The 24,615-nt window shown below is 35.3% G+C and overlaps 1 protein-coding gene across 1 annotated transcript in view; it reads left to right on the forward strand.

The window, feature by feature from the left end:
• THOC1 (THO complex 1) overlaps positions 1-24,615 on the forward strand; it is a 52,970-nt gene that overhangs the window by 9,116 nt on the left and 19,239 nt on the right. Inside the window, exons 8-11 of the mRNA XM_004742813.3 lie at positions 5,295-5,377; positions 8,006-8,079; positions 13,181-13,289; positions 15,137-15,268. Coding sequence (XP_004742870.1) covers positions 5,295-5,377; positions 8,006-8,079; positions 13,181-13,289; positions 15,137-15,268 — 398 coding nt within the window. The remainder of the gene's footprint in view (positions 1-5,294; positions 5,378-8,005; positions 8,080-13,180; positions 13,290-15,136; positions 15,269-24,615) is intronic.

The following is a 24,615-nucleotide window of genomic DNA, read 5'->3' on the forward strand; positions in this document are numbered from 1 at the left end:
GCTGATTTTTCTGCTTCCATTTTCTCCCTCACAGTCACTATTTAGGCACACTTATTTCATTTCTTTTACCATTTTTTATTGTGAAATACAGCATTCATATAGAAAAATGCATAAAATAAATGTATACTGTAATTATTCTGAATTAGATCCTTCTGTAACCACTGTCAAACTCCAGAAATGGAATATAACCAGTTCTCCAGAGCTCTCCACATTCTGTTCACATATGCCAGATTTAATACCTCTTTCCTTTAGTCTTCCTTTCCTTAATGTCCGGCTAATATACCACCTACTTCATATGTTGTTGTGAGGACTAAATGAATTAAAGTACATGAAAAGCTTACAACAGTGCGTGCATGTAGTGATACCCACAGTATATGCTGGCAGTGGTTTCTGAATGTTTCCTTTTTTGTCACACTAGATCTGTGTTCTTTTTTTCCTTTCCTACTTATTTAATGTGATCAAGATTAATTTAGATTACTAAAATACTTACTGCTTGTATTTCTGATCTTCTAGTTGTGAAAAATCTCCCCCTTGGACTTTTCTTTAGTGAAGGTCTATGTTTTGTCTGAAAATCTTTATTCTTGAAGAGTGATTTCAATACATAGAGTGATTTCAATACAAAAGATTGTAGGTTGGCACTAGATAGAGGATTTCATGGTGTGTGAGATAATCCTGTCTTCTGACTTCTCTTGTTGTAGACAACACAAATATCAGTGTAACCTCTTGGAAGATAATCTAGATTTTTTTTTTCTCTCTTTGATCTTAAGATTTTTTTTCTTGGCTTTGGGTTCTTTGGGGTTTTTTTTCCAGTTGTACTATGAGGTATCTTACTGTGGATTTCTTTATCATGTTTGAGATTTGTGGGAATCTTAAATTGTGGATTAGTGTCTCATCCAGTTTGTAAAATTTTAGCCATTATTTTGTCAAATATTGTGTATGCCTTTTTCTTTTCTTTCTGGAATTCTAGTAAACATTATTACACCTTGTCCATATCCTCTGTCTCTTATTTTTTCTATATTTTCATCTATTTATCTCTAGTTGTCACTTCTGAATAGTTTCTTCAGAATGGTTTTCCAGTTCACTCTTTCTTAAGCTATGGGTGATCAGCTGCTAAATGAATTTTTAATTTTAGTTTTTGTTGTTTTCATTGTATTTTATTTTTATTTTTCACTTGTTGAAGGTCTTTTTAAAGTGTGCTGTGTCAGTTTCTAGTTTCTTATTCCCCACTCGTATTTTCAAACTTATTCTTTAGTTTTTTAACCAGGATAAGCATTGTTATGTATCTGATCATTCTAGTACCTTCAGGCTTTGTGGGTTTGTTTCTGCTGTTCCTCAGGATGTCTTATCTGTTTGAGTATCTGGTGAGTGTTGGATGTTACATTTGAGATAATATTGAGGGATTAGTTTTAAGGTCTCGGATAGATACTTTTCTCCAGATAGAGTTCTCATTGCTTCTGCCAGGCACCTTTAGAAGGAGGCTATCACCAGTCTTTCAAACATTGAGAATACTTGGCACTGAACTATAGTTTGGTTTATTTTAACCCGATACTTAAAACCCTACAGGTTCCTAGCATTGAAGATGGCTGGTGGGATTTATTAGATTCCCTACCTTTTTTGGGCCCAGATTTGTTTTTAAAATTCTAGCTTCGTGAAAGCTACAAAAAGGGTAGCTCAGTTTTACAACTGATTCTTCTCTGCTTGGTAGATGTACTTAAGATAGAAGTGGCTTTAAGTATTGATGATGCATTGCTTATCTTACTTGCCTTCTGGATGTTTGCCACATATTCCTTTCTTGTCAGCTCTTTACTGTTTAAAACAAAACAAAACAGCATTTTTTACTTCATTGCCTTGAATAGGATGTGAACGTGGTTTATACCCTGTGAATTTTCATGGAATTAATGTAATTTATCCAAGTTTTTAGTTGGTTTTGTAGTGTTGATCTGAATTAATTAGCTAATTTGGCCTTTTGTTTCTGGAAACTCACCTTTTTCATTTTTTTAAAAGCTTTCAACATGTGAGTCCACATATCATACAAATCACCATTTAAAGTGTACAATTCATTGTTTTTTTAGCATGTTGACAGGGTTATACAACAATGACTACAGTCTAATTTTTAAACATTTTTCCTACCCTGTACCTAGTAACTGTCACTCCCCCCACTCATCATCATTCTTATCCTCTCCTCAGGCCCTAAAGAACCATGAATTTGCTTGTTCTCTATAGATTCTGGACATTTAAAAAATGGAATAATGAAATATGTGGTCTTTTATTGACTGGGTTTTTTCTTTTAAGATTTTATTTATTTATTTGTCAGAGATCTCAAGTAGGTGGAGAGGCAGGCAGGGAGAGGGAGAAGCAGGCTCCCTGCTGAGCATATAGCCCGATGCAGGGCTCAATCCCAGGACCCTGGGATCATGACCTGAGCCACAGGCAGAGGCTTTAACCCACTGATCCACCCAGGGGCCCCTTGACTGGCTTTTTTAACTTGGCATAACGTTTTCAAGATTTATCTGTTATAGCATGTATCAGGATTTCATTTTTTTCAATATTCTCAATATGGATATGTCACATTTTGTTTTTCCATTCAGTTGATGGACATTTGGGTGGTTTCTGCCCTTTTTGCCTATTATGAGTAATGCTGCTGTGAACTTTTGTTTATAAGATTTTATTTGGACATATATTTTCATTTCTCTTTCGCATATACCTAGAGTGAAATTAGTAAGTCATGTGGTAACTCTGTATTTAAATTTTTGATGAACTACCAAACTGTTTTGCAAAGAAGCTGCACCATTTTACAATCCTGTCATCAATGCATATGGGTTCCAATTTTTCCACATCCTTGTTAACACTTACTGTTATCTTAATTTTTTTTATTATAGCCATCTTAGTTGATATGAAGTGGTATCTTGTGGTTTTGATTGGCATTTTCCTAATGACTAGAGATGTTAAGCATCTTTTCATGTGCTTACTGGTCATTTGTATGTCTTCCTTGAAGAAATGGCTAATTTCCATTTTTAAAACTGGATTGTCTTTTTCTTAATCAGATGTATGAGTTCTCTTTCTATTGTAGGTAGTACACTCTTATCAGATATGTAATTTGCAGATATTTTCTCCCATTCTGTGTATTTCCTTTCACTTTTTGATAGTTATTGTTTGCAGCAGAGAAGTTTTATATTTTGATGAAGTTTGATATATCTATCTCTTCCTTTGTTGCCTGTGCTCTTAGTGTCATGTCTAAGAAATCATTGTCTAACCTAAGGTCTAAAATATTTATTCTTGTGTTTTCTTATAAGAGATTTAGCTCTGTGCTCCATTTTGAGTTAATTTTTGTTTATGGTCTGAGGTGGGAGTCCCGTTTCATTCTTCTGTGTGTTAACACCCAGTTGTCCCAGCATCATTTGTTGCAAAAACCATTCTTTCCCTATTGAATTGGCATCTCACCTTCTTTAGGCCTTCAAAATCCCAGGGTCAGTAGAACCTTAGGGTGTTGACTCTAACTCTTCCCTCTGTAAACCTTTTTGTTCTTTAGTGTCACACTACTGACTTTTTTTTTTTAAGATTTTATTTATTTATTTGACAGAGAGATCACAAGTAGGCAGAGAGAGGAGGAAGCAGGCTTCCTGCTGAGCAGAGAGCCCAATATGGGGCTCAGTCCCAGGACCCTGGGATCGCGACCAGAGCCAAAGGCAGAGGCTCTAACCCACTGAGCCACCCAGGCGCCCCCATTGATGGTCTCAATTTTACTTGCGCAGGAAGCCTCTCTTTCAGCATCTAATCTAAACCTGCCACTGCAGTCACCCATTATCACCACCTGATTTCAGATCTCTTCCATCTGGCATTTTCAGTGTATTTGTGTTTTTTACTTCTGTGATCTCTATGTCTAGAACAGTGCTGGATACCTAGTTGCCATTTAAATCTGTGATAAATGAAGGCTGTGTTTTGTGAAACTAAATGTGCCCCTTCCTAAGTACTAATTTGTAGTTTCTTTTCTGGAAGTTACAGAAGATAGAAGAATAAGAACAAGATTTCAATTCTCAGCTTTTTTTTTTTTTTTTTTAATGCATAATCTAAATTTGGTTGTGTTATGGCCTCATAAAATGTAGCTGGATTTAGAATGTTAATTTTTTTTAGGGATATGTGAATTTAGTTCAGGAAGGAGAGTGGCCTGTAAATTTCCTTTCCTATAATGATCTTGTTAGATTTTTTGTAGCGGATTAAACTACTTTTATAAAATGAATTGAAAGTTTTCACATTTTCTTCTTTTCTGGATGAGTTGGAGTAATTGTGTATTATTTCTTTCGTGAATGTTTGGTAGAATTTATGAGTAGAAAAGCCACAATAAAGTTTTGTGGCTATGGATTTGATTTATGTAACAGATTTGGAACTATTCAGACTTTTCATTTTTTCTTGAGACAATTTTGGTAACTTTCCCTCTGGGAATTTGTGAATATTATCTAAAATTTCAAATGTATATTATTTGTAGCTTTGTTTTTCTTTTCTATTTTTTTAATTGAAGTATAATTAACATACAGTGTTCCGTTAGTTTCAAATGTATGATATAATGATTCAGGAATTCTATTACTCAGTGCTCATCAAGATAAGTGTGCTCTTAATCCCCTTTATTTGTAGACCTCATCATTTTTTAAAAAAACATTTTAAAGATTTTTTTTTTTTAATTTATTTGACAGAGAGAGCTCACAAGTAGCAGAGAGGCAGGCAGAGAGAGAGGAGGAAGCAGGCTCCCTGCTGAGCAGAGAGCCCGGTGCGGGGCTCAATCCCAGGACCCTGAGATCATGACCTGAGCTGAAGGCAGTGGCTTAACCCACTGAGCCACCCAGGCACCCCTTAAAGAACATTTTAGACTTCTCTTTCAATGTACAGCATTACTAATTTGGCAAGACAGAGAGAAACCATTTTTTCTTTCTCTTATTGACTCTTTGAAAAACTAATAATATATTGCTAAGGGTAGCTTTAAACAATATATATCCTTTAATAAATGTTTTTAAATTTAATTTCTAAATTATAAAAATAACAAAACCTATTTCAGGAAATTTGGAAGATGAAGGAAAAAAAGTTGTTTATAATTAATCCTACCACCCTAACACAAGCTAGGTTGGCATTTTGAGATATTTTCTTAGGATTTGGAAATCAAGTATGGTGTTATTTCTGACTTGATCTTTTGTTTCATTATGGATTTATCGTTTTATATGTTTTGGTTATATGACAACAGAGTTACAGTCTTAAGTCTAGTTGTTTGGTGAATTGCTTTGAAAATCTTTTCTTCTCTTTAATAGGTCTTAACTTGCAGAGTCAGTTTAATCTGGAAAATGTTACTGTTTTCAATACCAATGAGCAGGAAAGCACCCTGGGTCAGAAGGTGAGGCTGATAAGAAATCTTACCTTATAAATCAAAACTTATAAAATCTAATCATATTTTAAGTATGTCCTAAGATAACTCCTGTGAATGGGTATTCAAAGTCACCAAAAATTTTGAAACCTTTTTTTCTAATTTATAGAAATAATTTGTATTCTGTGTAGAGAATGCAGACAAAACAGAAATATTTAAAAAAGAAAGTACAACTATCCCATAATCCAAGGCCCCAAAGATAACCACTCTTAGCATGTCTTAGTCTTTATAGGACTTACTGTGTGTATAGTTTTATTCTAAAACTGAGGTCATACAATACATATTATTCTGAAATTCATTTTCTTCTTTTAACAATAAAGTTTTTTTTGTTTTGTTTTTTTAGATTTTATTTATTTATTTGACAGAGATCACAAGTAGGCAGAGAGGCAGGCAGAGAGACAGGAAAGGAAGCAGGCTCCCTGCTGAGCAGAAGGCCAATGTGGGGCTCGATCCCAGGACCCTGGGATCATGACCTGAGCTGAAGGCAGAGGCTTTAACCCACTGAGCCACCCAGGCACCCCTTCTTTTAACATTATAAAATGGATGCATTTCTGTATCAGTACATTTAGATCTTAGTGTTTTAATGGTTCATATTAAGTCTTCTAAGTATATTTATCATAATCCTTTCTATGGGCATTTAGTGAAAAATGGTTAACAGTATTACAGTGAATAATACTGTATATAGCATTGCTAAATTATCAGGTGTTGCCTTAGGATAAAATCCAGTAAATGAAATTGTTGTGTCGAATGTATGCATATATCAGATTTTGATAGCTGTTGACCAGTTACTTCTCAAAAAGTTTATACCTCTTATATCATCACCAGTGGCACTTGGAGAATATCTGTCCATTTTCCCACAGCCTCATCCTGGGAATTACCAATTTTTAAAAATCATTGCTTAATTGATATACACTTGAAAAGTAAATGTTTGTTTTAAACTACGTTTCCTTTGTTATTAGTGAAATTGAGGGACCTACTATATATATATTGGAATTTATTTTTCTTCTGTGCCAATTAGAAACAGTGAGAAAGAGGATAACTTATTCATGCCATGTGCCCATTTTACTTTTGAAATGTCTTTTTCTTACTGATGTATAGAAGCTCATATTGAATATTATTAATTCATTGCCTACCATTTTGTTGATTTTTTTTCTCAGTTTATAGTTTTTCTTATAACTTTATTTATGGTGCCTTTACTGTATAGAACTTTTAAGTTTGGATATAATATTAATGCTTGTTTGTCTTCTGTTTAGTTGTTTCTAGTCTTGTGTCATGCTAAAGGCTTCCACTCCAGAAGAATAAGTTATTGTTTCTTTCTTTTGATGCTTTTGTGATTTATTTTTTAAATAAATCTTTAATCCAGCATGAATGTTGGTATATGAAATAGGTTGTGTTATGATTTTATTTTTTCCAAACAGTGAGCCAGTTAACTCAGAACCATTTGTTAAATAAATAATCCGTATTTGTCCACTGATTTTTAAAAGCTATAATCAACTTTATTTTTAAAGATTATTTATGATATATCCAAAAGACAGTCCATAGTTGGCAAATTTCTGGACATTTAGCACTTGTTCTGCACTTAGGAACAAGTTATGAAGTTTGAAAAATTATTAATTAGATATAGCTAATATCTCATAGTAAATTAGATTTCCTAAGGAACATAATTTGTTCCTTAAAATGTAATGATTATGAATTTGGAAATGATGTTGACTTAAGATTTCTTTAAATTTTAGAGGCAGGGTGGGGGTCTTAGTGGCCAGGGGGGGATGAAAATGAAACAAGGTGGAGAATCAGGAGGGAGACATACCATAAGGGACTCTTAATCTTGGGAAATGAACTGAGGTTTGCTGGGAGGTGGAGGGGTTGGGATAGGGTGGCTGGGTTATGGACATTGTGGGGGTATGTGCTATGGTGAGTGCTGTGAAGTGTGTAAGACTGATGATTCAAAGATCTGTACCCCTGATGGAAATAATACATTATATGTTAATTAAAAAAATTTTTTTTAATTTTGTCTTTCACTTTTATGTATCTTTTGGTGCTTCTTGGACAATTTCATATAAACTTGTTATTTTGAATTTCTCACTGTAGAGCTAGACACTCAGCATATCCTTAAGTGTTCCCCAATAATAAGAGTTCTCTGTGGGGTTGGGGAGAATTTTTATAGTCCAATGAAAATTGGGGACAAAACTACTTAGGTATACTTCAAGTTATTTACTGCAGTTCTTCAGAGTTCTTAATATACTATATGTAAGTATATAATACACTTCTGTCTAAAAGATCATCATATATATTTCTAAAATGTATTTTGCCATAGACCCTTTATTCCCATAGAGAATCTACAGACCATGTTTGAAGAAATACTGATTTAAAACTTTCTGCATATCTTCATGGCTATCTTATATCATCGTTGTACTGCTCTTGAGTTCTCAGATCCTTGTCACATAGAATTGCCATTGCCTTAAAGATTAACTGTCTAGACAGAAGTGCAACTAGATTCTCTTAACAGTGTTTGTCTAGCGATGTGTGAATGATGTTATTCCAGCATGTCTTCTGGCTGACAACTGCTTTGTGACAGACTGTACATTTTTTAAAATTTAGCACACTGAGGATAGAGAAGAAGGAATGGATGTAGAAGAAGGTGAGATGGGAGATGATGAAGCTCCAACAACTTGGTGAGTTTTAGAAGTTCAGATTTTGTGATTTACAAAACTAAAACTTAAAAACTTATCAAGTACTAGTGTCCGGATATACACAAGGAGGAAGAAATCACGCTTCAGATTTATTTGTATTTTTTATGTGTATTACTTAAAATTATAAATCCTAAATCATTAATATGCTCTTTAGTTGGTTTCTAAATTACATGCGGACAGTTCATTGTTTACATGGTCTATTGTTTGCATATTCCTAATATTTGGAAAGCCAACCATAGGCAACCTAGATACTTTTTCCCTTTTTCCTTCCATTTAACTTGATGGACTTCGTGCCTGTGGATAATGAGCTGACTTCTTAATGAAGTGGAAGGAATTAGTAACCTCCTTTCCGTCTTCTCCCCTTCCCACTCTCGTCTCTTGTTTCCTATCTCATCTGCTAACTCTGTGCTTTCTTTCCAAATAATTTTTTTCCTAATGCTGATGAGAAGGAATGAGGAAGAGAAAAAGGGAGACATGAAGGAAAGTTTTTACTTCCAGGTGTCTGAGGTAGCAAAAGTTATCATCAGTTGCAATTGAATTTCTGGAGGATCAAGAAGAGTTTCCAATATCTGCACAGGGAGATGTATTCCTGGCATCCCGGGTTTCAGATTCAAACACATATCTCCAAGAAACTTTGAGAGTAGTGTGCCTCCAGGCTGAATTCCAGTCCTAGTTCGTGTAACCTTAAGCAAATTACCTAACTTCCCTGAAACTCAGTTTCAGGGTCTTTAAAATGTAGTAATGCCACCTACCTGCTTGTTGAGATTATTAGATGAGATGCTGCTTGGACATGGTCTGTTAAGGTACAACATAGTTATCCTTATTATTACCATAGTTGTTGATGTTATATATAATGATATATGGAAAGCACTTAGTGTTTATTCAGTTGCCATTATTACTAGCTGTAGTTCTGTGTTTTGGGTTTGGTGTTTTTTGGGTTTTTTTTTTTGGAAGACCTGTTTGTTCATGTACATTATGGATAGAGTATACTTTTGGGGTCTAACCTGAGCAACATAAAGGACTAAGGTAGTAAGCTCCAACATAACAGGTCACCTGAAATGTTAAAAAGAGCCACCAAAGACAAACTGTCCAATGGGGTTTTGTCTAGTTGGACTCTGCTGAAGCCTTTATAGATATGTCAGCCCCATTGATTGTTTATTAGCTGGTCCCAGTGGCAGAAAAATCACTTAAACAGGATTCAACATTCAGCTGCCTCTCAGTCTGTCACAATCATTATATTTTCTTTTTTTTTTTTTTCCTTTTTTTATTGAAATGAAGTCGACATACAATATTACATTGGTTTCAGGTATACAACACAGTGATTCAACGTTTATACACATTAGAAAGTGATCACCAGGATAAGTCTAGCTACCATCTGTCAACCATACAATTACAATATTGTTGTATTGTTGACTGTATTCCCTATGCTATACTTTACATTCGAGTGAGTTACTTATTTCAAAACTGCAAGTTTTACCTTTAATCTCCTTCACTATTTTTTGAATGGAGGAAGAGATTGGGAAATTACTTTTTGACAAAGCAGTGTGACCAACTGTATCACCAGAGTATTTTAGACACTGTAATTTACAAAGAACATATTACCCATATATCTATGATATGAAGCCCATTTCAGATTTGGCTCAAATATACCAGCAAAAAATTTTGTATTAAAAAAATTCTAATATAATCTAAAATCACTAATTGAACATCTAAAAAAACATGTCAAGTTGCAGAACATCTTGGTTAAAATAGTTATAAAACATTTTATTTTTACATTAACTTTCACCTTAATTTGTTATGGCTTGCATATACAATAAGTAGTCACATTTGCTTTGTGCGGATAAATGCAGAATCCAAATGTATCTGTGGAATGGTGAAGTTAGAAGGCACATTGCAGTAAGTCCAAACATTAAAGGAGGGTAAAGAAGTGTTGACATTGAGTGTAGACAACTCTTTCAAGATGTTTAGATATGAAGGAATAGCCATGGAGGCACAGCATGGATTGGAACTTTCAGAGGAAAAAATGTTAGTGTCTCAACTATAAAAGTTTCCTGGTAGTCATATATATATATATATATATTTTTTTTTTTTTTTTAAGATTTTATTTATTTGTTAGAGAGACAGAGAGAGATACAGAGCGCAAGCACAGGCAGACAGAGTGGCAGGCTAGAGGCAGAGGGAGAAGCAGGCTCCCTGCCGAGTAAGGAGCCCGATGCGGGACTCGATCCCAGGACGTTGAGATCATGACCTGAGCCGAAGGCAGCCGCTCAACCAACTGAGCCATCCAGGTGTCCCCCTGGTAGTCATATATTAATACTACTTTCAAATTTCTTCTATGAGGCATCTCAAATAAATACTAGGCCAACTAAAAATAAAAGGAGAGATAGCAGAAGCTTTTACAAGTAGGAGATGATAATTAACACCTTAGATTATTGTTAGTATCAAACATTAAATTAAAATGTGAGTTTTCTGGCAACCAAAACAGTAGTGGACCATACAATGGTTACATAATTCTCATTCTCTGATTAGAGGTAGTGTCCCATTTCTTAACAGGCCAACTTTCCTTATACTACAATTCAAGAGGTATTTATTATATTCTTATATGTGGTAACTGATTAACATTTTATGTGTGTGCATATAACTATATGTATAAAACTATATAAAATCTTCAAAAGCAGTTTTGTTTCATCCTTTATTAAGTGTATGGAACTACACAAATAATAGTCATAGTACTATTTTATGGGTGTAAATCATTTTTATATGTGGCTTTTTCTTTTTTCCAATTCACTTACACATTTTGGAAAATGTTCCTTTTGTGGCTTTGGTTTTCTGGTGTGTGTGGCTTTTTTTTTTTTAACTTGATCTGTAGAAAACCCAAACTTACAACCTTATTGTTATAAATGAATAAAATCACTTCAGTTATAGAAAATAGTTTATGTCAGTTGATGTTCAGATAATTATTTTCCTGTTTTCAGAGTTGTTACTAGGAAAGAGTGTAGAAAGAGTGAAAGTTAACATACCCATTAGATTCTTTCAAATACTGTTGGTTCTTGATAAAAGTTCTGGCAGGAGCTGGATTTTGGTCAATTAAAAGTTGTCAGTACTCTTCATTATTGATTTGAAGGAAGATCCACATGTTTCAAATACTAGTAATTGGTCTAGCAAAGTTAGTGTTCTTTTATCAAAATTAGCTAGCTTGCTTAATTATTTACCTTTATACATAATTCAGAGCGATCGTAATCTGGGTAAGTACCTAAGCATAACTTCAAGCCTCTTGTGTAAAATAAAATGCATGCAATCTACACTGCTATTTCCTTGCAGACCAAGGACTTTTTCAATTATTGCCAAGTTCACAGCTTAGTTCCAGACAGTTAACAGTTGTCAGAAGTGTGAATGTAAGATAAGTGATCTGTTACTGTGTGTGTAGATGTGTGAGGGTTTTTTAATTGATATGCCAATTAATATAAATTTAATAAAATTCTTTAAGCAGGCATTTTATGATACCAACTAGTAGTTGTAATCTTAACCGTATGTGAATTAGAGTCATGGTGAGAATCTTTGTCAGATGTGCTTCCATATGTTATACTAAACTACTTTTCCCTTTGTCATTCTTAACAAATGCCTTTTAAGACATTTTTGTAGAAAACTGATTTTTTACGTTAGCAAATTATTTTTTACTTTTCTACTCTAACCTTCCTTTACATGTATATATAAAGTAAGGCATTTTTCAGTCTTTTAAACTTTACACTCCCATCCAAGAAAGCTTAAAAAGTACATGACAAAAATTATACTTGTTTAATTTACTATAATCCTTTAAAATGCATTATGATATGGCCCATGATACTCCATAGTCATTAAAGTAATTTTAAATATACCCATCTCAAAGGTGAAGAGTGGAAGATTACTTATTTCCTATTACTGACCAGAAGTTAAGACCCTTAATATTGTAGTACTGTGTGGATCACTAAACCCCCTTCCTGTTTCCCACATAAAATTACAGTCTTCCTTAGAACACTTGTATGGCTGTGATGCTTAGAAAAAATGCTAACTGTAATCCATAGATTCAATTTATTAAGTTTATTTAGAAAGAATAGAAGGTAGTACACAATTGTGTTTACAAGTAAAATTAATTTTACAAAGGTGATGTTGAAAATTTTTGTGGATATTTGAGGATATGAGATAGTCAATACCTAAAGCATTTTTGATAATGGCTTTTTGGAGTGATATAGATTTTATCAAAAACAAAAATCTCTTGGGTAAAAAAGTCTAAAATGTTTTAACTTTTAAAATTAAAACATAGTATAACGATTTTGGTAAATTTAAAAATTAAAAGAATGTATTGATACTGCAGATTTGTAGCAGTGAAATTGCAAATTGAATTAGTAATGCTGTAATAAAGACACTAAACAGGAGGCAATTTATTTATATATGTATATATAAATATAAGTTTATATATATATACAGTTGATATGTATTTTACATATTTGTCTCATGCCATGGCTTTTAGCTTAGGTTCAAGGTGATATTAGCTTAAACAATGTGGAAGTTGATATCTTTCTTATGGAAAAGTCTGGAGACAGGCATTTCAGAGCTGGGAGATCGCCTAGGGACCTATGTTCCTCCTAACTTCTTGTCCCACCTTTTCTTGGTGTGTGTTCTTTTTGTCTGTAGTCCATGTGACTCATCATCATATCTGCATTCTGGCCAGCAGAAAGGGGAAAAGGAAAATGATAAAACATGGCCCAAAATTTGCACATATGACTTTTACTCCCAACTAGCCAGAACTTAACCACAGGGCCATACCTAGTTGCAAGAGAGGTTGAGAAAGATAGTCTTTAGCTCTGAATAAACATGTACTGGGGCACAGTTCAAGGGTTCTACCACTATAGATAAACTGGGTCTGTTAGGGTCTATGAATCCCCTGAAATTGTTTATAAAAGTCTGTTTAAGTGCACTTCTCTGGGGAAAGGAGCTGTAGCTTTCGTCAGCTTCTTCGAGGGGTATATGACCTAAAGTTAGGAGCACTTAGATTATTTCTAAAAGAACTTAAGTGATTTATTTAACATAACATTTATTTTATTAGCTCCATTCCAATTGATTACAACCTGTATCGAAAATTCTGGTCACTTCAGGATTACTTCAGGAACCCTGTGCAATGCTATGAGAAGATTTCATGGAAAACTTTTCTTAAGGTGAGTTCAGTCATAGACTACCCAAAACCCTATATTCTACAGTTAATGGCAGAAGCAAAACTTGTCTCATATCCAGCATACTTTTTATTATATAATTTTATCTCTTACATTTTTATGCCTATTTCATATTGTTAAATCACTGATTTTGTGGAGTAGTTTGTAAATGACTTAGGGATTTAAAAGCTCCTAATTACAGACTTGGGTTTTTTTGTTTGTTTCTACATAGTATTATCAACATGAACTGATGAATTTTTGTCAAATATAGTGTCTTTACTTTGCACAAAATTATTTCAAGTATCCTGTTAGAACAGGGGTTGCAAACTAATGGCTATACTAATGGCTATAGGCCAAATCCAGGCTCCTGCCTGTTTTCCTAGACAGAGATACTGGCACACAGCCATGCTAATATTTACAGCTGTTTGTGTGCTGTAATGGCAGACTTGAGTAGTGTGACTGGGACCATATCAGCCATATAGCCTGTGAAAATTAATAGAAGGAAACCTCATTTAAAATGGAATCAGGTAGCCAGTAGAGGAACTCTCGTATTCTGCACTAGTTGTCATTTGCAGAGCCAACTGTAAGAGATGGACCTTGCCAGTCAAAGTACTTTACTATCCCAACAGAAGGAAGGAAGATTTCTTCCTCTCCCAGCAACAGTCCAGACAATGAGAGGCAGTCACAGCTCAGCCAATGAGAAGCCACTATACTTGGAACTCCCAGTTTAGTCCAATGGACTTGTAGTTTATAATAGCCCCTACTGATTCCTCCTTTCTGCTATAAAAGAGCATTCCTCTTTGTTCTCTCAGACCTGGAGCTTGCTTGTCCCAGATTACAGTTCTTAGCTGTTCCCAAATAAACCCCCCCCCTTTTTTTTTGCTGGTGAAATAATAGTTTAATTTTATTTTGAGGAATTATTTATTTTAGAGAATATGAGCAGGAGAGGCTAAGGGAGAGTGAGAAAGAACCTCAGGCAGACTCCACCCTGAGCACAGAGCCTGATGTGGGGCCTGATATAAGGACCCTGAGATCATGACCTGAACTAAAACAAAGAGCCAGACACTTAACCAGCTGTGGCACCCAGGCCACCTTTGGTGGTTTCATTTTGAAGGTTAACAAGCCTATGGGTTACCTTGCAGTCTCAGTCAGTAGAACATGCTACTCTTGATTTCAGGGTTGTAAATTCAGGTCACACTTGGGGTGTAGAGATTCCTTAAAAATAAAATCTTAAAAAAAAAAAAAAAGGTTAACAAGCCTAACATACTTATTATCAGAAAAAAATGGGTGATTCTTGTTTTGTAGTAATTCTCTTTATTTCTTTTATTTAGCTACTTAAATATCAGTTGTCATTTTTGGTTGTAGTCAAAATCCAAGGTAAATAGGTAGCTCCCTAAAAGTAGCATGGTATGTATTCAGATTAAGTGGTGAGTGAGAAATCATGTGGGATTATTCCCCAGCTGGATAGGATTTGACATCATTGTTTTATGGTCACAGCGTTTAGCCCAAGAAATGCTTGAGCATTTTCCACAACCGGTTAAACATCTAATTTCACTTTTAAATTTCTGTATACTTTCAAAGCATTATTTTCTGTGTTTGCCCCTTAAACAAACTGCATAAGAAATTACGTTTCTTTAGTAGAGAGTTTATTCTTGTTTTGACAATACATGAACTCTTCATACCAAGTAGTTTTAATCCCATTTGCCATCACAGTTTTTCTTATTTAATGTGCTTTACAGTGTGCATACTTGATTAACTATGAGTAAATTTTAAGTATTTTGATATAGAAAAGCACTAAAAAAATTATTGGGCAATAATGCCAAATCAAACTAATTGGTATTTTTACTTTGCAGTATTCTGAAGAAGTTCTAGCTGTCTTTAAGAGTTATAAATTAGATGATACTCAGGCCTCCAGGAAAAAGATGGAAGAATTAAAAACAGGAGGAGAACATGTATATTTTGCAAAATTTTTAACAAGTGAAAAGGTATAAATTTTTCTTTTTTGCTAAGCATAAGTAATGGTCTTTTTTTTTTTCTATTTAGCTGATACTCTTTTTAAGTTAAGTTTCATAGAAATCTGGTAATTATTAGTTTGAGAATTCAAAACTTGTGAATTCCTTGCACAAGTAAGAGTAATTTGATTTCAGAGGTGAAAGAAGTTGTTCTGCATTGTCTGTTTTGTAGGCTTATTTTACAGTTTAATTTTCAGGTGTATATATTTTGAACCTCAAGTTAGGATTTAATTTGCATTTATGAGAACAATATTTTATAATTAGTTTATCATTTAAGAACAAATAAGGGGTGTAAACATTCCCTGCAGTAAATTTTGTTCAGATACAGTGCTAAGGGATTATGTAAATTTTCTAGTCAAGATGACACATTAAGAGTGTGTTTTGACTTAACTTCCTTAGCTCCAAACACATAGAAATGATAGGTAAAATATGAAAGGAGAAAAAAGACAAAGCTGGCCTTCCAGAAACAAGAAAAGTATCTTAATGGACTAGAAACACCAAGTAGTAAGTGAAACTGAAGTCTCAGGCCTGCTGGCCTCATCCCAAGCAGGAGGTGACACCCAGGAGTTTGTCTACAAGTGATAGACACCCGGTGTCTTTCATGTGGGTCCAGCGACCAGAGCCAGATTCACTGCTTGAAGCCAAGATCTTGGGGGGAACTTCACTTACCTTTGAAAAGAAGCTAAGAAAAAATGTTACCAATCTTCTTTCTGCCCAGGGCTGTGGATTCATAGGAAGCTCTGGGTCCAGCTTTGTGTTGGTTTGCTCTGTACGGGATGTATGATATCTGCAATATACTAATGAAATAGTTGGCTCCAGAAATTCATCATAAGGCCTTTCCCAAACTTGACTCCAGAGGTCCTGGTGGAAGCAAATGCAAAACTACTGACAAGAAAGGATGTACACAGGGAGAAAGAAGGAGAAGTGAACAAAACAAAAGCCTCTCATTCAAAACTCTGATACATTGCCATTTCAAAATTCATAAAGAAATTCAATACTAGGAAAGATCACTAACCAAATCAATTATTGGGATATACATGTATTTATTTCAGATACACGGCTTGGCCATGACTTTTAAAAAACTTTAAAATCATATAGCATCCACTGAGAATGAGTAAAAAATTGTGAAACTGAAATAGGCAGAAATGAAATAGAATGACTGACTATGAAAACTAATTGAGAGACTTAGAAATGAAAAATGTGATTATCTAAACCAAAGCAGAACATACAGAATTAAACTATAGATTGGACATAGAGGAAAAGAGAACTAGTGACTGGAAGATGATAATAATAAGTTCACCCAGAACATCCAGATATGGGGTGTGGGGTGGGGAGAGATGGGAGGTGTTTGTTAACTTGGAAGGAGCAGTTAAGAGCAAGGCATGGTCAATTGAGAAATTGCGGCAAATATCCAATAGGATTTTTAAAGAACAAAATAGAGGGAATGGTAGGGAAACTATATTGAAAAGAATTAAAGGTAATAACCAAGTTCTCAGATTAAAAGTATGCTACAGCATACAAGTTGTATGCTACAACTTTATCCAGCAGGATAAAGAAAGTTAAATCCATACTTCAGTACATCATGCTATAATTTCAGGGATAAAGAGAAAAACTTAAAAACCAAAGGAAAACAACTTGTGGTTCCTAAACAGCAAAAAGCTAAAGGGTGCACAGGAAGGAATATAGACAATTTTGTAAACCCAACTCATGGCAGGAAGGGAGAAAAAAATACAAAAAAGTAGGTAGAAGTAAATCCAACTATATCAATAATAGGAAGTATAAACAGATTTAAGACAAATGATTTATCAGAATGGATTTTTTTTTTTTAAACTCTGGCCATATTTGTTAACAGAAATATATAAAAACTCTTTGGTTGAATAAAGAATTCAAAATTTTTACTTTACCTTATTTAGAAGAGGGGAAGAAAATCCCAAAGCTCTTCTAGCTTTAACAAAGGACCTTTCTAAAGACACACTTCAGAAAGCCTAGATGTCTATTTAAATAATAACTAGGGCAAAATACTTCCAAAATAAAACCAGTAAAATTTCTGTATCCTTTTAGGAGTTACAAGTTACATTTTTCAGGACATGACAACTGTTTGAAAACTCTGGATGTTGTTAAAAGTTCTTTGAATAAATAACATTTCTAAGGACATTTTAACAATAGAAAACAATGAGAATATACACCTTTCAGAGAAATGTCTATGGTGGATATTAATTCTATATCTTTGTACTGGTTTCTATGTACCACTTTCTTTGTACTGGTTTCTATGTACCACTTTCTCAGAACTGGCTCTCTCTGTAGTTTCTTTATTGATTCTTTGTGAGCTTTCTTTCACCAGCAGTTAGGAGAGCGTGAGCTTTCCAGGGTTAAGCTCTGGAATTCTATTACTTAATACCATGAGGGGTAAAAACAGCTTTGAGAAGCTTCATACTTTATAATATGGAAAAGAGAAAAGGCACAGAGAATTGTAACAAAGAGAATGTGAAGCATGTAATGTTTTGTATCTTCAGTTTTCTTAAACTTAGATCTGTATAAGAACCCTTCTTATACATTCTTCCTATTTTTACAGTATATTTGTGGTGTTTACTATTCAGTATCAAAATGAAAATATGTGTAGTGCATTACCTATAGCATTAAAAGTATGCACCATATTGTAAGTTTTACTGTTCTCTGAAAGAAGCCTTCCACATCTCTGCAATACTTTACACAATGTTTTAAACCCATTTGATACACTTGCACATCTAATGGGAATGTTATTACCCAGAAACATTGTGTTTTGCTTACATGAATGTGATCATACTTTTCCTTAGGGAAGGAGAATCAATATCAGTGCGCAGAAAGGATGATACAACCTTTATAGTTATAAACAGGCATTTATATGGTAACCACAGGTAGGCGCGGGTTCTACAAATAAAATTAGGTGTTTTTGTAACTTATCATACCTTCTTTCTCAAAATGGGATATTTCTTCTAGAAACAGAGTGGTATTGTAATTTTCAAGGGCCCCTTTTTTATGCTGCTTTGGGTATGATTGTGAACACTAAGTTCTAACTACAGTTTTGTTATTAGCATAGTAAAATAATTCAGTAGCAGTCACTGAATGTAGTGCTGAGGAATTTGGGGCTTTTTGTTTCTTTTTGGGTTTTTTGGTGGAGAAGTACCTGTTCCTTCAGGTTAGTCCAGAGTCATACTCAGAAATTTTTAAGGGAGAATTTCACCTCTAATTATCTAATTTATCAAACCTACGTGAAAGTCACTGGTATTGTAGAGATCCCTCCTTCGGCACTATGTCGCATGTAAATGCAGAACCAACATTTTAAAGTATTTAAGTACCATGATATTAACACGATAGTTAACATAATATTAAAAGGAATGTATTCTGGAATTGAGTTCTCAAAGCAAAGAGTACTACTAATAACTAGGTGTAGACATCAGGATTGCCCAGTTCTTCACAGTACTAACTCTTGTTTCCTGGGGAGTTGAGACTCTGTCCAAATGGAAAAGATGAGGTAGAATACTTGGCAGCCAGCAGTTACCAGAGTAGCCACCAGTCCCACAATATTGATCTTAGTGTGGGCATTAAGGCCTTTCTTGTTCGAGGCGGGGGGGGGGGGGGGGGGGGGGGGGGGGGGGGGGATGGGGGGGGGATAGCAGCCTGCCCAGACTCTGCATTGTGTGCAGAACTCTCAAGTAAAGACTTTTTAGTCATTTAAAAAAAGAGAATTCCTGGTAGAAAGTTGTTCTGCCTTAAATGTTTTATACTTTCTGTATCCATTTGAGAAGTATCTGAGGTTGAAATCTTCGCAGTGAAGGCGAAGATAGGTCCATTCCTTTATGACACATATTACAGCTTAGTTAGGAACAGACAGGCTAATCCGTATCCTATAATTTTGTCTCATTAGTTGTTTCCTGGGAGCCTCCCTTTAAACTGGTCTGGGAGGTTTTTTGGACAGCTCTAGAACATGGTTTGAGTTTTCTTTGTCTGCAGGCCAGAGATAGAGCCAGCCCTCCAGCAAATTCCAGGACTTTATTGTGAGATTCTTGTAGGTCATTATCAAGGTCTGAAATTTAAATAGAAACTAGATTGTTGGTCCCTGTGCCTTGAGACAAAACAGTTAATAGCAAAAGCTGTTAAATAGGCAGGGGCTAACATTTTCTTTTGGTTCCAAGATGGAAGAAGTTCTTATTTTAAGAATCATATAAGGACTCAGCAACTCCTAGCAGAACTGGAGTGATATTTTTTACTAATTGATATTTTCTTCTTTTTTTTTTTTTTTTTTAGATTTTATTTATTTATTTGTCAGAGAGCGAGCAAGCGCGAGCGAGCACAGGCAGACAGAGTGGAAGGCAGAGTCAGAGGGAGTAGCAGGCTCCCTGCGGAGCAAGGAGCCCGATGCGGGACTCGATCCCAGGACGCTGGGATCATGACCTGAGCCGAAGGCAGCTGCTTAACCAACTGAGCCACCCAGGCGTCCCCTAATTGATATTTTCTACCAGTGAACCTTAACGTAAATCAGTCATTGAGCTTTACGTCTTGACACTGCCCATCTGAGTCAGCTGATAGGACTTCTCACAGCTGTGACTGAAATGGTTTGACAGACTTGATTTGGGCTTTGATATAATTGAACGTAAGGCCCATTAATATTGGGCCTTGTGTGGCCACTGAGAAATGCAAAGTAAATGGAAACTTTTTTGGCCTACCATTAATATTTCTTGAGAGAGAGCAGGTTATCGATCTCACTGTTGTATAAGCTATAGATAATGTGTCTAGACTTGTCACTTGAATTATGTACAGACTTTTGGGTTACTTTATTTTTCAGAGTTTATTTGGTTGTTTGCCTATCTCTGCTATGGGCAGTGAAGGCATTGATGAATCTTCAGAGCTTTACAAACTTTGCAGTTTGAAGTGTTTCACCTACACTTAAGTCAGTTTTAGCATGTGGGTATGTACCCATCCATCTGAAAAGATAAATGCATAAGACTAAGAGTTTTGTTTTGTTTTGTTTTAGAAAGGAACACAATAACATTTTTTTAAAGATTTTATTTATTTATTTGACAGAGATCACAAGTAGGCAGAGAGGCAGGCAGAGAGAGGGGGGGGGGAGCAGGCTCCCCGCTGAGCAGAGATCCCGCTGCAGGGCTCCATCCCAGGAGGCTGGGATCATGACCTGAGCTAAACGCAAAGGCTTTAACCCACTGAGCCACCCAAGTGCCCCAAGACTAAGAGTTTTCAATATGATTAACTTTTTTTATGTGAAAAAATCTGTCTGAAGTGGTCCTCAAAGGCATGAGCTGTGCTCTCAATTGTGACACTTTGTACTTTGTGGGCCTGACAAATAGGGCAGCTCTTTAAATATCATTGAGCATATTGGAAAATTTAGAGCATACTCATCACTCTGTTGTTTTTAGAATCCCCTCTGTTTGTGATTCTAGCCATGGTTATGTTATGCAAGCAAGATTAAAAAAAAGTCTAATCTCTGGTGCTGCCAAGCAGCGATCTAGGAAAGACTGCAGAAATGGTATAAAAAGTACCCATAGGCCATGGATTTGGAGCCTGATTCTGAAGAAGGACAAAGTCTAAAAGAGTTGCCCAGGACACTGGTTAATTGATAAGATAAAGATAAGAGCAAAGATAGAATGAAAAATGGCCTAACCTTTCTGGGTCATTATCCAGAGTCATAGAAACTAATAATCATTTCTGTTAATTATTAATAACATTAAAATCTTTGCTCTCATCTCATTTTATGTGGTCAAGATTTACACAAAAGCATAAAATAGTCAGTATATTCATAAATGTAAACAGTTCTTTAAAGAGAAAATGTGCTTTGATGAGGGCAGTGATTATTACCACCTGACAGAATGTATGGAAGGCAAAGAACATTTTCCTACCCTTGAGAACGGACTGAATCCCAGGAACTTAATTTTGTCTTTCTGAGTTAATCAAGTTCCCTCCTCTTAAATGTTTTTAAACTTTAAATATACGTTAATATTTATGTTTTAATATATCAAATAGTATGTTTAATGACAGTATTCATGTTTTAAAACTAGTCTTTAAAATAATTTTATCGGGCGCCTGAGTGGCTCAGGGGGTTAAGCCGCTGCCTTCGGCTCAGGTCATGATCTCAGGGTCCTGGGATCGAGTCCCGCATCGGGCTCTCTGCTCAGCGGGGAGCCTGCTTCCTCCTCTCTCTCTCTCTGCCTGCCTCTCTGCCTACTTGTGATCTCTCTGTCAAATAAATAAAATCTTTAAAAAAATAAAAAAATAAAAATAAATAAAATAATTTTATCAAGTACTTTAAAAGTACACACTGATTTCATCCTAATTTGAGTGTTCTAAAGGATAAATGTGTTTATATATAGTGAGAGAGACTTAGGTTGAAAACACATAGGAATTGGATGGCTCAGTGAGTTAAGCCTCTTCCTTCGGCTCAGGTCAAGCAGATCTCAGGGTCCTTTGATTGAGCCCCGCATCGGGCTCTCTGCTCAGCAGGGAATCTGCTCCCCCACCCTGCCTGCCTCTCTGCCTACTTGTGATCTCTCTCTCTGTTAAATAAATAAATAAATAAAATCTTCAAAACACACACACACACATACATAGGAATGATATAGTGGTTAGGTACTTCTTATTTCTTTCCATATCTGAATTTTAATGTCTTTAGAAGTTTCTTAAGGAAACTACAGATTATTGAAACTTTACCAAATAGCAAAGGAGTATTCAGTAGAGTCACATAATTTGCAGTATTGTCTGAGGTTTAAATATATATAAAGAGAGACATTGGTTATTTAATCACAACTTGATTTAGTTCACCTGTGTTTGTTTAAGTAATCCTAAATCTTTGTAGGGGTAACCACATAACCTGTATTGGTTAGGAAATTCCAGTTAATTTAGGCTTTTGTAGGCCAAAAAGAAGTCTTGCATTTACTAAAATAAATAATTTGTATTTTACATTAATTTGATGTATTAGGGGAAAGAGATTTAAAATGTAAATTTTTGGTATTTATTTTACTGAGGGATATTAAGTCCTCTAAATCTCCTTAAAAGTATGAGTACAGAAGGTTTTCTTAGAATCTTTTAATTTATAACCATAGCTGTAAGCAGCTTTTTTAACTAAAGCAAAAGAGTTGACAGGTAATATCTCTGCTTTGCTGTGGACATACTTTCTTTGTCCTGTAACTCAGCTGGGACACTGAGATCTTTAAAATTAGATTCTTCATTTTTTTTTAACTTTTTTTTCCTCTGAAGGAAAGTTTTTAAAAAATTATTAATAAATAGGAGTACTATGTAAGTCTGTTAGTTTTTATGTAATAGGTTATATATTCTTTTTCTCCAGAAATCAGATGTCTGATAATTTAGTTGAATAAGATATATGAACCTATTCCAGGTAGGAAACTGCTTTACAGTTTAGTCTGCTAAACCCTAATTCAATATCCAACATTTGTGAAAATTAAAAGTTTAAATGATGGCACTTTTTTAAAGTAATAACTCTGGAACCTGTATTTCTCCCGGTTTGGGGAGAAAATGGTTATATTCAAAGCATTTGGAGTTGTGGCTTATTTCTGTCTTAATTGTCCAAAAAGAGTTTTTCACAGCTCTCCCAGAAACATAAGAACTTAGTGATGCTGGGGCACCTGGGTGACTCAGTTGGTTAAACGTCCCAACTCTTTTTTTTTTTTTTTTTAAGATTTTATTTATTTATTTAACAGACAGAGAATACAAGTAGGCAGAGAAGCAGGCAGAGAGAGAGAGGAAAGCAGACTCCCTGCTGAGCAGAGAGCCCAATGGGGGGCTCAATCCCACAACCCTGAAATCATGACCTGAGCCGAAGGCAGAGGCTTAACCCTCTGAGCCACCCAGGTGCCCAAGCATCCCAACTCTTGATTTTGGCTCAGATCATTATCTCAGGGTCCTGAGATTGAGCCCTGGGTCAGACTCCATGCTCAGCTGGGAGTCTGCTTAAGAGTCTCTCTCTCTCCCTCTGTCCCTCCACACTTACCGCCACAACCACCCCCAACACGTGTGTATGTGCTCTCAAAAAAAAAAAAAAGGAATTTAGTGGTGTCTTTTTTTTTTTTTTTTAAGATTTTATTTATTTATTTGACAGAGAGAAATTACAAGTACACTGAGAGGCAGGCAGAGAGAGAGAGAAGGATAGTGGTGTCTTTAAACAATTTAAGAAGGACTCTAATATACTTGAGAGATTTTATACTTTCTTAGAATCTCTCAAGACACGCAGTTGACTTGAATTTTATGCCTCATACTAATACACTCATTACTTTTGGCGAAATCTGCAACTCCTACAGCCGTACTACTTAGGCATCAGAAAGACTGCTGCCTGATTCCTACTCCCTGACCCATAATTCAATGGGCTTTCACAAAAACAAAAAAAAATGAGCCTAATACTCAGTCAACAGAAGAAATTATTAATATTAAAATTGATAGCTTTTTATCAGAAGTTATTAGGCAAACTAGAGATTATACAGGACACTTATTTACCAAGGAAAGGAAACATTCTCACTGCTCAAAAAAGGCATGTAGAAACCCATTTCACTGAGGGCTCAAGAGTAAAACAGACTCATATCTATACAGATGCTTTCAGCTTCCCATGTACTCAGTTGTCATTGGTTTATTTGTCTTCCAGGGAGCAGAAGTTTCCTTTTAAAGAGTTTTGTGTCTTAGAATTGTCCCCTTCCTAGTTCATGTGCAATACATAACTAAGCTTTGTAATTCCAAAGGGTTGCATTAAGAACGAAGAATAATAGAGGTGCCTGAGGCCTCTGCCTTCAGCTCAGGTAGTGATCTCAGGGTCCTGGGATCGAGCCCCACATAGGGCTCTCTGCTCAGTGGGGAGCCTGCTTCCTCCTATCTTTCAAGCCTGCCTCTCTGCCTACTTGTGATCTCTGTCTGTCAAGTGAATGAATAAAATCTTTAGAGGAAAAAAAAAAAAGAATGAAGAAAAATAGACCTAAGTAGCTTATGTGGAAAAGAACACAGGATGAAAAGAGACATATGAAGCTAGAATTAACAACAACAAAACAGCTACATAAATACCAAATAAAATAGAATTTAAGGCACAAAGCTTAAATAGGATAAAGGATACTACATTAACGAGTCACCAAGATGTCATGAACTCCTATGCATTCAAAATCTATTAAGAAAAAAAGCAGTCTCCCACTGTGGTGCTCAGTGAAGACCTGGCCAAAGTACAGCAAGCTGTGTGCATGCTGAGCAACACCGCAGCCATTGCTGAGGCCTGGGCTCACCTGGACTGTAAGGTTGACCTGAGGTTCTTTGAACAAGCGTGCCTTTGTTCACTGGTA

Source organism: Mustela putorius, unplaced genomic scaffold (genome assembly GCF_011764305.1).
Source record: "Mustela putorius furo isolate JIRA1106 unplaced genomic scaffold, ASM1176430v1.1 tig00003858_pilon_pilon_pilon, whole genome shotgun sequence".
NCBI lineage: Eukaryota > Metazoa > Chordata > Mammalia > Carnivora > Mustelidae > Mustela > Mustela putorius.